Here is a 13,894-nt window from a genome sequence, read left to right on the forward strand (position 1 = left end):
GGATTAATTAGAAATAAGGAAGCATAATCATCATTAGGTCTAATTATCAACTGATTCTGTGTGGGACCCATACACCTCTTTGCTGCCTCCAGCAGCCCCTGGTACTGCACTGCGGCCATCTGCCCTGTCTCCCCCACTATTGCCACTGCCCCATCTCTGCTACTGCCACATCTCCCCCAACTGCCACCCGCCCCGCCTCCCCCCACTACTGCCACCACCCTGTCTCCCCTCTGACACCTTAGCGCTGTTGGAGGACAAGATTCTCACAGATACTGCCTCCGGCAGCCCCTACTACAGCACTAGTGCCACCACCCGGTCTTCCCCCTGACCTCTCAGCACTGCTTGAGGATTCTTGGTACTGCTGGTAACAGTCCTACATCTGCAGGTGGAAGTAACTGGGCAGTAAGGAGGCAGAAGCTGCTTCTGGTACCATGGATCCTGGTCATGTAGGATTGGGAGTCAGTAAGATTATGTAATAGAGTCACCATCTTACAGGTAGCCGGTGAAGGGAGCAGAGAATGGGTGTTATGTGGCAGGAACGGGCTGGTTAGGTAACAGACTGGCTGCTGAATTCTGTATAAGCTACAAGCGGTGCAATTCTATTGATGGGAGACCAAGGTAGAGGACATTGCAGTAGTCTATGTGTGATGATACAAGTGAATGTATGACTGTAGGAAGATCTTCTGAGGGAATAAAGTGCTGGAGTCTGGCTATGTTCCTCAGATGAGGATCTGATTGTGGCAGATACTGATGTCTAAGTGTCACTCCACCATACAGGACACCAAGATTCCGCACATGATCAGCATTTTGTAACTCTAAACCCCCAAGTTTGTAACGATTACTAGGGTTCTCTGTGTGTGCATACTTGAAATGAGGTCAGCTGAAGCCAGGTGAGAATTAAGTAAGGTTTATTGTGGAAAAAATGGTAGCAAAAATAAATATAAACTGGATCCTTGATTACATGAAACCGAACATGATATTTCCAAATAATAGTAATGGCTGGTAATATAAACAAGGAGGAAGGTTATGCTTGAATATTGGTATAATCCAGGTTAAACACAGATGAGAAATAAACATGAAGGTATCCGGGTTTAAATCAAGCAGGGGAAAAATAACATACCAAAAACGTAGTAATCAGTCAGGGGTGGAAACAGACTGCAAATAATAGTCCAGGAATGCAGATGCTGAACCGGCAGGGTTAGAAGTCTTGAAGCAAGGCACATGAACCAGCAAACTGCAGGGAATGTCTCCAAGATGTAGATAAGGCAGAATCAGGACAGGAATACAGGAGAGAGCCCAGTCGCACTCCAGACGGAACCACAATGATCTGCACTTAGATGCTGGTGAGCTGGAGTTAAATAGCAGCACCAGGTGTTGGACCCCAGGTGCTCACAATCAGGTAATTATCCTGCAGAGACAGTGAGCAACTGCCATTCGGATCTGAGGCAGCAAGTGAGACCCCTAGAGGCAGGAATGAGATAATGCAATGCAAAACAAACAGACATTCCTAACATTATCCCCCCCTTAAACAGGCGGATTCCAGACGCCTCAAAGTTCACCTTCTCTTCTTTTTTCCTCTTCTCTTTCTGGGTTGCCTAAACCTATTTGAAGGTGTCACAAAAACACTATTTGGCAATACAGGTCCATCAATAATGAGTCTAGGATCAACCAGAAGCTCGCTCTCAGAATCGGAGCCACAACCCAGCGGCAGAACTGACCTTTTATTTTCCTGGATGGAATCAAGAGCGGATGGTAAACTTGTAGATGCCAAACTTGCCGAGCAATCTGCGTGAACACCTAGCGATACCTGCCCACATCTGAAAAACTGAGGGTGCTCCCCAGACTGCAAAGGCAGGTTCTCAGACGGGCACACTTTAATAGATTCATCTAGGAGAGAGAGGACAGTTGGTGGACTGAATCTTTCGGACACTGCCTTGAGGAAAGCGGGCAAATCTTGTAAAACTGGATCTTCGTCATCTATAAGACCATTTACCCACTTCAAGGCCCTCCCTCTGAACCTCATACATATGTTAGCAATGATATCAATAGGGGACAAGTCATCAAAACTCAGATAATATCTGAAGAGGGCTAAACAGTGAGAGATATTTCCATAAAAGTAAGGCAGTTCCTCAACGACTTGGCTTTCCAAATTAGATTTTACATCAGGGAGGATAGACAACTGTGGCCTCTCAGACAAGACGGACTCTTCTTGCACCTTAGACAGGGAAGTCTCAGATGGCCTCGGCTGGGCAGATACCTCGGGCAAATCTTGGATCTCGGGCATGGCAGGCACCTCTATCTGGTGCTGGACAGGCGGAACCCCCTCCTGGGGCTGGACAGGCGGAACCCCCTCCTGGGGCTGGACAGGCGGAACCCCCTCCTGGGGCTGGACAGGCGGAACCCCCTCCTGGGGCTGGACAGGCAGAACCCCCTCCTGGGGCTGGACAGGCAGAACCCCCTCCTGGGGCTGGACAGGCAGAACCCACTCCTGGGGCTGGACAGGCAGAACCCCCTCCTGGGGCTGGACAGGCAGAACCCCCTCCTGGGGCTGGACAGGCCTTGGCCGGACCTCTGGCAAGGCGGACATCTCTCTGACCTCTGGCAAAGCGGACACCTCTCGGACCTCTGGCAAGGCGGACACCTCTCGGACCTCTGGCAAGGCGGACACCTCTCGGACCTCTGGCAAGGCGGACACCTCTCGGACCTCTGGCAAGGCGGACACCTCTCGGACCTCTGGCAAAGCGGACACCTCTCGGACCTCTGGCAAAGCGGACACCTCTCGGACCTCTGGCAAGGCGGACACCTCTCGGACCTCTGGCAAGGCGGACACCTCTCGGACCTCTGGCAAGGCGGACACCTCTCGGACCTCTGGCAAGGCGGACACCCCTCGGACCTCTGGCAAGGCGGACACCTCTCGGACCTCTGGCAAGGCGGACACCTCTCGGACCTCTGGCAAGGCGGACACCTCTCGGACCTCTGGCAAGGCGGACACCTCTCGGACCTCTGGAAAGGCGGACACCTCTCGGACCTCTGGAAAGGTGGACACCTCTCGGACCTCTGGCAAGGCGGACACCTCTCGGACTTCTGGCAAGGCGGACTTGGATGACTGAGTGACCCGTGAGGCAAGGGCAACAGGGACCTCATGCCGTGAGGCAAGGGCAACAGGGACCTCATGCCGTGAGGCAAGGGCAGCAGGGACCTCATGCCGTGAGGCAAGGGCAGCAGGGACCTCGTGCCGTGAGGCAAAGGCAGCAGGGACCTCGTGCCGTGAGGCAAGGGCAGCAGGTCCCTCGTGCCCAGAGGCAAGGGCAGCAGGGACCTCATGCCCGAAGGCAAGGGCAGCAGGGACCTCATGCCCGAAGGCAAGGGCAGCAGGGACCTCATGCCCGAAGGCAAGGGCAGCAGGGACCTCATGCCCGAAGGCAAGGGCAGCATGGACGGAAATCCCTCCTGGGTTCGCTGGGCCGGACACCCCTCCTGGGTTCGCTGGGCCGGACACCCCTCTTGGGGTCGCTGGGCCGGACACCCCTCCTGGGGTCGCTGGGCCGGACACCCCTCTTGGGGTCGCTGGGCCGGACACCCCTCCGGGGGTCGCTGGGCCGGACACCCCTACTGGGGTCGCTGGGCCGGACACCCCTCCTGGGGTTGCTGGGCTGGACACCCCTCCTGGGGTCGCTTGGCCGGACACCCCTCCTGGGGTCGCTTGGCCAGACACCACTCCTGGGGTCGCTGGGCCGGACACCCCTCCTGAGGTCGCTGGGCCGGACACCCCTCCTGGGGTCGCTGGGCCGGACACCCCTCCTGGGGTCGCTGGGCCGGACACCCCTCCTGGGGTCGCTTGGCCGGACACCCCTCCTGGGGTCACTTGGCCGGACACCCCTCCTTTCAAAATTTGAGCACCACAGTGCAGAATTTGGCACTATGGCAGAATGAGGAAAGCTCTTTTTATGTTTGCGAGCAGGACATAACTGAATAAAATGTCCCGACCTGCCGCAATAAAAACAGAGCTTCTTATCCCTTCTATGGCCCTCATTCCGAGTTGTTCGCTCGGAGTTTTTCATCGCATCGCAGTGAGAATTCTCTAAGTGCGCATGCGCAATGTTCGCACTGCGACTGCGCCAAGTAACTTTGCTATGAAGAAAGTAAGTTTACTCACGGCTTTTTCATCGCTCCGACGTTCGCATTGTGATTGACAGGAAATGGGTGTTACTGGGCGGAAACACGGCGTTTTATGGGCGTGTGGCTGAAAACGCTACCGTTTCCGGAAAAAACGCAGGAGTGGCCGGAGAAACGGTGGGAGTGCCTGGGCGAATGCTGGGTGTGTTTGTGACGTCAACCAGGAACGAAAAGCACTGAACTGATCGCACAGGCAGAGTAAGTCTGAAGCTACTCAAAAACTGCTAACTCGTTTGTGATCGCAATATTGCGCATACATCGGTCGCACATTTAAGAAGCTAAGATTCACTCCCAGTAGGCGGCGGCTTAGCGTGTGTAACTCTGCTAAAATCGCCTTGCGAGCGATCAACTCGGAATGAGGGCCTATGTCTCTTTTCTTCCTCAGAGAGGCTGGGTCGTGGAAAGCTCCTAAACTTGCCTTTGCTTAGGCTTGGAAAACAGCAGCCAGAATTGAGAGCACCAGACTGATCTTTTCCCCTTTTTCCCTGTGTCTCCTTAAAGGGAACTGGTAATCTTACTGAATATTCAGGCAGAGCAGACATAGGGGTATATGCAATTGCAGTCGAATTACATAAATAGTCGAATTCCGGAACTTTTTCGCCCCCCCCAAAAAAATTTGCCTATGCAGTACAGTACTTTTTGCAAAAAAACGGACATTTTAAAATTCGACTTTTGGAAATTCAACTTTTTTCGCATTCGACTTTTCTGCAATGGTACAAATGCTGCAATTCGCCCAAAGCATATTCAATTCAAGTTTGGAAATTCGACAGCAGTGCTTTTCGACCGCAAATTCGACTATTTCAGTCCGCCTCAGTTGCCTGGCGGGATCTAAAAAAAATTTTTTAGTACATGATTTTTTTTTATATTTGAGGATTGCTAGTAGCATATCTATTTATATTTGAAAGGATTATCTACTTGGTTTGTCTTTTTTTGCTTCACAAGTATTATTTAATTGATTTTTTAAAGGAATATTTTTTTCTTCAATCTCCTGAGGGAAATTTACCCATGATTCCACAGTTTTACCCAGGATACACTTCTGCAAAGCCCCTCCTATCTCCTCACTCCCGGGTTTGAGACTACAGGGAGCGGAGCCATTACAGTCAGCTCTCTTGTGGAATCGTTTTTTTAGGAAAATTCCTGCGTTTTAAAACACATTCCTATTTTTGTACTGACTACAATGATGGAGCCTTTTTCTGACCAGATTGTGATGTTCATGCTGGCTGCAAGCATGATGGAGGAAGAAAGTGCTGATGAACATCAGGATCCAGGTCAGCAAATGTCTGCATTGGGTGAGCCAGTATTGCGGGTTTCATTTCCACGTCCACGCCAGTATCGCACTAGGCGTGAACTGGAGGATCTCAGCGAGTTCGAGGTGATACAAAATTATCGCTTATAGACTCGCGACATATATTCGCTGTACGCTCTGTTGGAGGCCGACCTGGAACCTCGGGCACGGACAAATCGTGCAATCAGCGGTTTTCAGAAACTGCTGGGGACGTTACATTTTTTGGCGTCAGGCACATTCCAGCCTACACTGTCTCAAACATGCGGTTTTTCACAGTCGACACTGTCGCGCTGTATAACCCAGGTCATTAGGGCTTTCCGCAAATTGACGATCCAGTACATCACATTTCCAGAGACGGACAGCGAATGTCGTGAGATAAAATTAGGCTTTTTCAACAAATACAAATTTCCCAATGTGCTGGGCGCGATTGACTGTACCCACGTGCAGATCAGACCGCCACGGAATTCGGAGGAATGTTTTCGGAACCGAAAACAGTTCCATTCCCTGAACGTGCAGGCGGTCTGTGATGTAAACATGAGATTTTTGAACATTTTTGTGGGATTTCCTGGATCATCTCACGACTCCTTCATCCTAAGCCAGTCATCGCTGTTTGACAAGTTCGAAACAGGAAACATGCCTGGTGGCTGGCTGTTAGGTATGTATTTTAATAATTTTTTTTTATTATTTTTTTATTTTATTATTTTTTAAAAGTACCTAACATTTTTTTTATATTTTCTATAGGCGATGCGGGTTATCCAAACAAACCGTGGCTGTTGACCCCATTGTCTAATCCTGTTGGTAGAGCAGAAAAACGTTACCAAGAGACACACATTGCATCGAGGCAAATAATTGAACCTGCCTTCGGTGTACTTAAAAGCCGGTTTCGATGTTTAGACACTTCCGGCGGTGCTCTTTTGTACTCACCGGCGAAGGTTTGCGGCATGGTAAATGCATGTTGTATTTTACACAACATGTGTCGCAAACCGTTTGCCGGTGACTCTTCGTCGCAGTGCTTTCCGACGCGGGAACCGGTCTTCTGCTCTACCGGTGGGTATGGACGAAGGAGAGGATTCCCGGCGGACATTGATCCAAAAAATTTTTGCAGTTGCCTGTGAGTATACTGACAACATTTGTATTATCGTGTAAACTGACATTGTAATATTTTAAAAAAAACCTCTTCATTTATGTATTTCAGAGTTTTACATCCTGTTGATGTATATCCCCAGGCCATGTTTGTACAGTTCGTTCCCCTGTTTTATCCTGTTGTTGGGTCCCCGCAAATATTTGACCCTTTTATCCAACTCTACCATAGGCGACCTACTGGTGATGTGGACCTGACCCTCCGCCATGTAGCAGACAACCCCCCCTCAGGTGAGATGTATTGACCAAAACTCCCTTGTCCAAAATCACCCCAGCATGTCCAAAGTGTAGCACTCCGGCATTTGCAAGACTGCACATCCAAACATTCACTGATACACCAATGCTGGTCAGGGAATGTTTGGATGTGTAGTGACGCAAGTGCCGGAGGGTGGCATTTGGGCCGCTGTAACCCGCTTGTGTTGTGTGGACTGTATGTACCTCTTCTTTCCAGTCCCAGGGTGACACTATTACCCATATCTGGAAGCTCAAACTGTTCTCTTCCACAGGTCCTGCGGTGTATCTTCCCAAGTGGCGTGGATGTGGAGAGACACGACATTTCACCTGATGTTCCATGGGCGACCTACTGGTGATGTGGACCTGAACCTCCGCCATGTAGCAGACAACCACCTCAGGTGAGATGCATTGACCAAAAATCCCTTGTCCAAAATCACCCCGGCATGTCCAAAGTGCAGCCCTCCGGCATTTGCAAGACTGCACATCCAAACATTCACTGATACACCAATGCTGGTCAGGGAATGTTTGGATGTGTAGTGACGCAAGTGCCGGAGGGTTGCATTTGGGCCGCTGTAACCCGCTTGTGTTGTGTGGACTGTGTATGTACCTCTTCTTTCCAGTCCCAGGGTGACACTATTACCCACATCTGGTAGCTCATACTGTTCTCTTCCACAGGTCCTGCGATGTATCTTCCCAAGTGGCGTGGATTTTTAGGAGACACGACATTTCACCTGATGTTCCATGGGTGACCCTACTGGTGATGTGGACCTGACCCTCCGCCATGTAGCAGACAATCCCCTCAGGTGAGATGTATTGACCAAAAATCCCTTGTCCAAAATCACCCCGGCATGTCCAAAGTGCAGCCCTCCGGCATTTGCAAGACTGCACATCCAAACATTCACTGATACACCAATGCTGGTCAGGGAATGTTTGGATGTGTAGTGACGCAAGTGCCGGAGGGTGGCATTTGGGCCGCTGTAACCCGCTTGTGTTGTGTGGACTGTATGTACCTCTTCTTTCCAGTCCCAGGGTGACACTATTACCCATATCTGGAAGCTCATACTGTTCTCTTCCACAGGTCCTGCGGTGTATCTTCCCAAGTGGCGTGGATGTGGAGAGACACGACATTTCACCTGATGTTCCATGGGCGACCTACTGGTGATGTGGACCTGAACCTCCGCCATGTAGCAGACAACCACCTCAGGTGAGATGCATTGACCAAAAATCCCTTGTCCAAAATCACCCCGGCATGTCCAAAGTGCAGCCCTCCGGCATTTGCAAGACTGCACATCCAAACATTCCCTGATACACCAATGCTTGTCAGGGAATGTTTGGATGTGTAGTGACGCAAGTGCCGGAGGGTGGCATTTGGGCCGCTGTAACCCGCTTGTGTTGTGTGGACTGTGTATGTACCTCTTCTTTCCAGTCCCAGGGTGACACTATTACCCATATCTGGAAGCTCATACTGTTCTCTTCCACAGGTCCTGCGATGTATCTTCCCAAGTGGCGTGGATTTTTAGGAGACACGACATTTCACCTGATGTTCCATGGGTGACCCTACTGGTGATGTGGACCTGACCCTCCGCCATGTAGCAGACAAGCCCCTCAGGTGAGATGTATTGACCAAAAATCCCTTGTCCAAAATCACCCCGGCATGTCCAAAGTGCAGCCCTCCGGCATTTGCAAGACTGCACATCCAAACATTCACTGATACACCAATGCTTGTCAGGGAATGTTTGGATGTGTAGTGACGCAAGTGCCGGAGGGTTGCATTTGGACCCACTGTTCCCCGCTTGTGTTGTGTGGACTGTGTATGTACCTCTTCTTTCCAGTCCCAGGGTGACACTATTACCCATATCTGGAAGCTCAAACTGTTCTCTTCCACAGGTCCTGCGGTGTATCTTCCCAAGTGGCGTGGATGTGGAGAGACACGACATTTCACCTGATGTTCCATGGGCGACCTACTGGTGATGTGGACCTGAACCTCCGCCATGTAGCAGACAACCACCTCAGGTGAGATGCATTGACCAAAAATCCCTTGTCCAAAATCACCCCGGCATGTCCAAAGTGCAGCCCTCCGGCATTTGCAAGACTGCACATCCAAACATTCACTGATACACCAATGCTTGTCAGGGAATGTTTGGATGGGTTCACTACGGCTGGCCGGCGGTCGGGCTCCCGGCGCCCAGCATACCGGCGCCGGGAGCCCGACCGCCGGCTGACCGACAGTGTGGCGAGCGCAAATGAGCCCCTTGCGGGCTCGCTGCGCTCGCCACGCTACGGGCACGGTGGCGCGCTACGCGCGCCACACTATTTTATTCTCCCTCTATGGGGGTCGTGGACCCCCACGAGGGAAAATAAGTGTCGGTATGCCGGCGGTCGGGCTCCCGGCGCCGGTATACTGAGCGCCGGGAGCCCGACCGCCGGCATACAGAATGCCACCCGTTTGGATGTGTAGTGACGCAAGTGCCGGAGGGTGGCATTTGGGCCGCTGTAACCCGCTTGTGTTGTGTGGACTGTATGTACCTCTTCTTTCCAGTCCCAGGGTGACACTATTACCCATATCTGGAAGCTCAAACTGTTCTCTTCCACAGGTCCTGCGGTGTATCTTCCCAAGTGGCGTGGATGTGAGGAGACACGCCATTTCACCCGATGTTCCATGGGCGACCTACTGGTAATGTGGACCTGAACCTCCGCCATGTAGCAGACAACCCCCTCAGGTGAGATGCATTGACCAACAAGACTCCCTTTGTCCAAAATCACCCCGAAATGTCCAAAGTGCAGCACTCCGGCACTTGCGTCACTACACATCCAAACATTCCATGAAACACCAATGCTGGTCAGGGAATGTTTGGATGTGTAGTGACGCAAGTGCCGGAGGGTTGCATTTGGACCCACTGTTCCCCGCTTGTGTTGTGTGGACTGTATGTACCTCTTCTTTCCAGTCCCAGGGTGACACTATTACCCACATCTGGAAGCTCATACTGTTCTCTTCCACAGGTCCTGCGATGTATCTTCCCAAGTGGCGTGGATTTTTAGGAGACACGACATTTCACCTGATGTTCCATGGGTGACCCTACTGGTGATGTGGACCTGACCCTCCGCCATGTAGCAGACAACCCCCTCAGGTGAGATGTATTGACCAAAAATCCCTTGTCCAAAATCACCCCGGCATGTCCAAAGTGCAGCCCTCCGGCATTTGCAAGACTGCACATCCAAACATTCCCTGATACACCAATGCTTGTCAGGGAATGTTTGGATGTGTAGTGACGCAAGTGCCGGAGGGTTGCATTTGGGCCGCTGTAACCCGCTTGTGTTGTGTGGACTGTATGTACCTCTTCTTTCCAGTCCCAGGGTGACACTATTACCCACATCTGGAAGCTCATACTGTTCTCTTCCACAGGTCCTGCGGTGTATCTTCCCAAGTGGCGTGGATGTGAGGAGACACGCCATTTCACCCGATGTTCCATGGGCGACCTACTGGTGATGTGGACCTGAACCTCCGCCATGTAGCAGACAACCCCCTCAGGTGAGATGCATTGACCAACAAGACTCCCTTTGTCCAAAATCACCCCGAAATGTCCAAAGTGCAGCACTCCGGCACTTGCGTCACTACACATCCAAACATTCCATGAAACACCAATGCTGGTCAGGGAATGTTTGGATGTGTAGTGACGCAAGTGCCGGAGGGTTGCATTTGGACCCACTGTTCCCCGCTTGTGTTGTGTGGACTGTATGTACCTCTTCTTTCCAGTCCCAGGGTGACACTATTACCCATATCTGGAAGCTCAAACTGTTCTCTTCCACAGGTCTTGCAGTGTATCTTCCCAAGTGGCGTGGATGTGAAGAGACACGACATTTCACCTGATGTTCCATGGCCGACCTACTTACGTACAATCCAACTGCATTTCAAATTTTAATAAAAACCACAGGAAACTTCTATTTTTGAAAGTTTATTGAAGAAAAAAAAAGGAATTTATTTTTTAAATAAAATTTGAAAGTTAATTAAAACAAAAAATTAGTTTGTTCTTCTTTACATTCTTTTTCTTGTGTATATAGATATCTGTGGGGAAAAGAAAAAAAAAGTATATTAAAGACACACTAAATTCATGTTCATTTCTTTTCCATGAAAATTTGTGGAACAACACAGCCCAGCATGACCCATTGCTGGACTGTGTGGTTCCACAAAGGCATGCGGTTCAAAGTGAAATAGTGGTGTCAGTGGTCAGCACTTTGACACGCTAACATTTGTGGAACAACACAGCCCAGCATGACCCATTGCTGGACTGTGTGGTTCCACAAAGGCATGCGGTTCAAAGTGAAATAGTGGCGTCAGTGGTCAGCACTTTGACACGCTAACATTTGTGGAACAACACAGCCCAGCATGACCCATTGCTGGACTGTGTGGTTCCACAAAGGCATGCGGGCCAAAGTTTCTCGAATAGATACATTGAAACATGGTTCTACTCACCTTGGTACGCACAACACGAATTTATGCCGTCCACTTCATTTTTCCCACCAATCCTATGAATAAGTAAAAAACACAGACTAGTGAATAGTAAATTCACACAATGAAAGCCTACTGTACACCATTACAAAAAGGATTTTTGGAAGAAAAAAGTGGTATCAGAATAGCTCTTTGGCCCATCATACATGTAGCCACAAGGAGCTTTCATCCGTTACCACATGCGCCCGCATACATGCCCGCGCATGTATGCCTACACAAAGCTCCTTGGTAGTACCCGGTCACGGGTGGGGGAGACCAACACAGAAAACAATAGTAAGAAAGAAAAAAAAACTAATGGGAGGGGAAGAAAGGGATACATGAAAAACATATATAAATAAATAAAACAATACGACCGGGTTTATGGTGGAAGTCTGTCCGGATTATCTTCTTCCCCCTGATGGGGCGTCGATGTCCTGGGAGGCTGGGTAGTACGTTGACTGGGCCTCTGTGCCCATGCGGCTGTAGATTGTGCAGCCGGTGGTGGAGGCATCTGGGGGGTGGGATACATCCCTGTATATCCCTGGTACATCTGTGACTGTCTGTACTGGGATGGTACTTGAGGAAGGGTACGAGGCGTCCTTGTGGCTTGCGACGGCGGATATGGTGGATCACCAGCGTGTTGATGAGCTGGTCCTGGGAGCTTATCATAGATCATCTGCAGTGTGGTTACGATGACCTGTTGGCTGGATGAAGATTGTCGATGGCTCTCCGACATGTTAGTATTGCTTTCTTTCAGACATGAGGTGTTGTCCACGAGCCGGGTCATGGATTCGGCCAGAATGTGAAGGACTTCCATAGTATCCCTCTGATCTTGCATTCTGACCTGTAGCATTGTGGCCGTGCTGTCGGAAAGAGTCTTCTGCAGTTCAAGCAGACTGTTTGACATCTTCTCCATTGTCCTCTCAATATTGTCCAGTCTGCTTCCCACGACATTTGTGTACGTATCCTGGCGGGTCCCAATCTCCGATGCCAGGGTGTGAACCCTCTGAACAGTTGAGGGATTCTGCCCTTCCTGGATGTCTGCCACCACTTGCATTTGGGCAGCTGAAAAGAAAATTAGAAAATATTATACACATTCATCATACATTTGTTTGAAGGCTCACAATTCAATTTACTCACACAGGGATGTAGTAACTGGAGCCTCCTGCACTTCCACCTCGTCATCCTCTGACGAATCCTGTATGAGGAGATCCGGCCTGAAGTAGGAACCAATCCCGAAGCTAGTCCGCTGCTGGTCCGTGGCACCACTGTTTGCAAAATAATTTTTTTGGGAAAGTTAATAAACTTTACACAACTGCTGACCCCCCCCCCCCCCACACAAAATAAATACAAACCTTCTCCATCCTGTGATGCCGCTGCTCCAGGAGCTTCACTTGTCCTCGTTTCGGAAGACTTTTCAAGGGTCTGGCTGGATACGTCTGCATGGCTGTCCTCAAACCCAAGAAAAGTCTCGTCTGTTAACCCTGTAGACTCAAACAGATCGGGTGATGGGTCCACAAGGGTTGTGTCTTGAGGCTCTTCAGTCACAGTCTCAGAGCTCCTGGAGAGACGACGATCTGGTGATGGCCTGCGCGCAGGAGCTGTAGTTTGGCGCCCATCTTGTGGTGTGGTCGCCGACAGTGTCTGGCGCACAGGTGAAGTTCTGTGCGCTGATGTCTGGAGCACAGGTGATAATCTGCGCGCTGATGTCGTCTGGTGCACAGGTGACAAACTGCGCGTTGACGAACTGTGGCGCACAGGTGACGATATGTGCGCTCCCGATGCTTGCGGCGCAGGTGATGGTCCGCGCGCTGCTGCCGATGCCTGCTGCACAGGTGATGGTCCGTGCGCTGGCAATGTCCTGCGCGCAGGTGATGTCCTCTGGGCAGGCCTGTCTGAAAAAAAAACTCACATTAGCACATACAAAAATTTTAAAGGGAAGTACAGCTCATGTGAATGTATTCTTACCATCAGGCCTCCTTTTGGACGGCTTGTCTCCTGCCTTCTTCTGGGCGGTTCTTCCTCCTGGGGAAAGCCAGCAGGACGGCTGGAGTCCACACCTCCACGAACTCCTTCGACCATGGCAGGGTTCATGCGCCTTTTAATAACGTTCTCCCAGGGTAGCCACTTCATATTGAGAGCCGGGCCACCTCCCGTAGCTGTCTCATGTCGGCGCTGAATCCCCATCTTCTTCTTGGTCTGTCTGTGGCAATCACTGTACCGCTTCAAGCAATTTCTGGTGCTCCGGCGGTTTCCAGATATTGCAGTGACTTGACTGGCGATGGATTCCCAGATGTTCCGCTTTACCTTAGCTGCTGTGCTCTGTGCCCTTGGTCCATACAAAACGTCGTAGGACCTGTCGACGCAATCCACTAGGGTACAGTTTTCCGCCTCAGTGTATCTGGGTCCACGCGGCTTTTTCTGTCCTGCATCTTCATCAGAGGCTTCCTCCTCCGACTGCTCCTCTGGCTGGCTTCTTGCCTTTAGGGATAAAAAAAATAAAAAATCTTTTAATAAGATCGGTATGTACCTGTGAGTGTCAGTATCCCTGGCATTGCGCACATATACCTGTA

General features: G+C 50.6%; 1 protein-coding gene across 1 annotated transcript; it reads right to left on the bottom strand.

The window, feature by feature from the left end:
- Positions 1-10,836: 10,836 nt before the first annotated feature.
- On the bottom strand, positions 10,837-12,586 carry LOC134984142 (uncharacterized). The gene is made up of 3 exons (XM_063949769.1): positions 12,462-12,586; positions 11,307-12,386; positions 10,837-10,898 (listed from the first exon to the last, which is right to left on the bottom strand). The coding sequence occupies exon 2, from the start codon at positions 12,376-12,378 to the stop codon at positions 11,701-11,703; it is 678 nt and encodes a 225-aa protein (XP_063805839.1). The 5' UTR covers positions 12,379-12,386; positions 12,462-12,586; the 3' UTR covers positions 10,837-10,898; positions 11,307-11,700.
- Positions 12,587-13,894: the final 1,308 nt, after the last annotated feature.

Source organism: Pseudophryne corroboree, assembly GCF_028390025.1.
Source record: "Pseudophryne corroboree isolate aPseCor3 chromosome 3 unlocalized genomic scaffold, aPseCor3.hap2 SUPER_3_unloc_38, whole genome shotgun sequence".
Lineage (NCBI taxonomy): Eukaryota > Metazoa > Chordata > Amphibia > Anura > Myobatrachidae > Pseudophryne > Pseudophryne corroboree.

Excerpts from the sequence above, each read along its gene's own strand:
- LOC134984142 (XM_063949769.1), bottom strand. The coding sequence starts at position 12,378 with ATGCAAGTGGTGGCAGACATCCAGGAAGGGCAGAATCCCTCAACTGTT.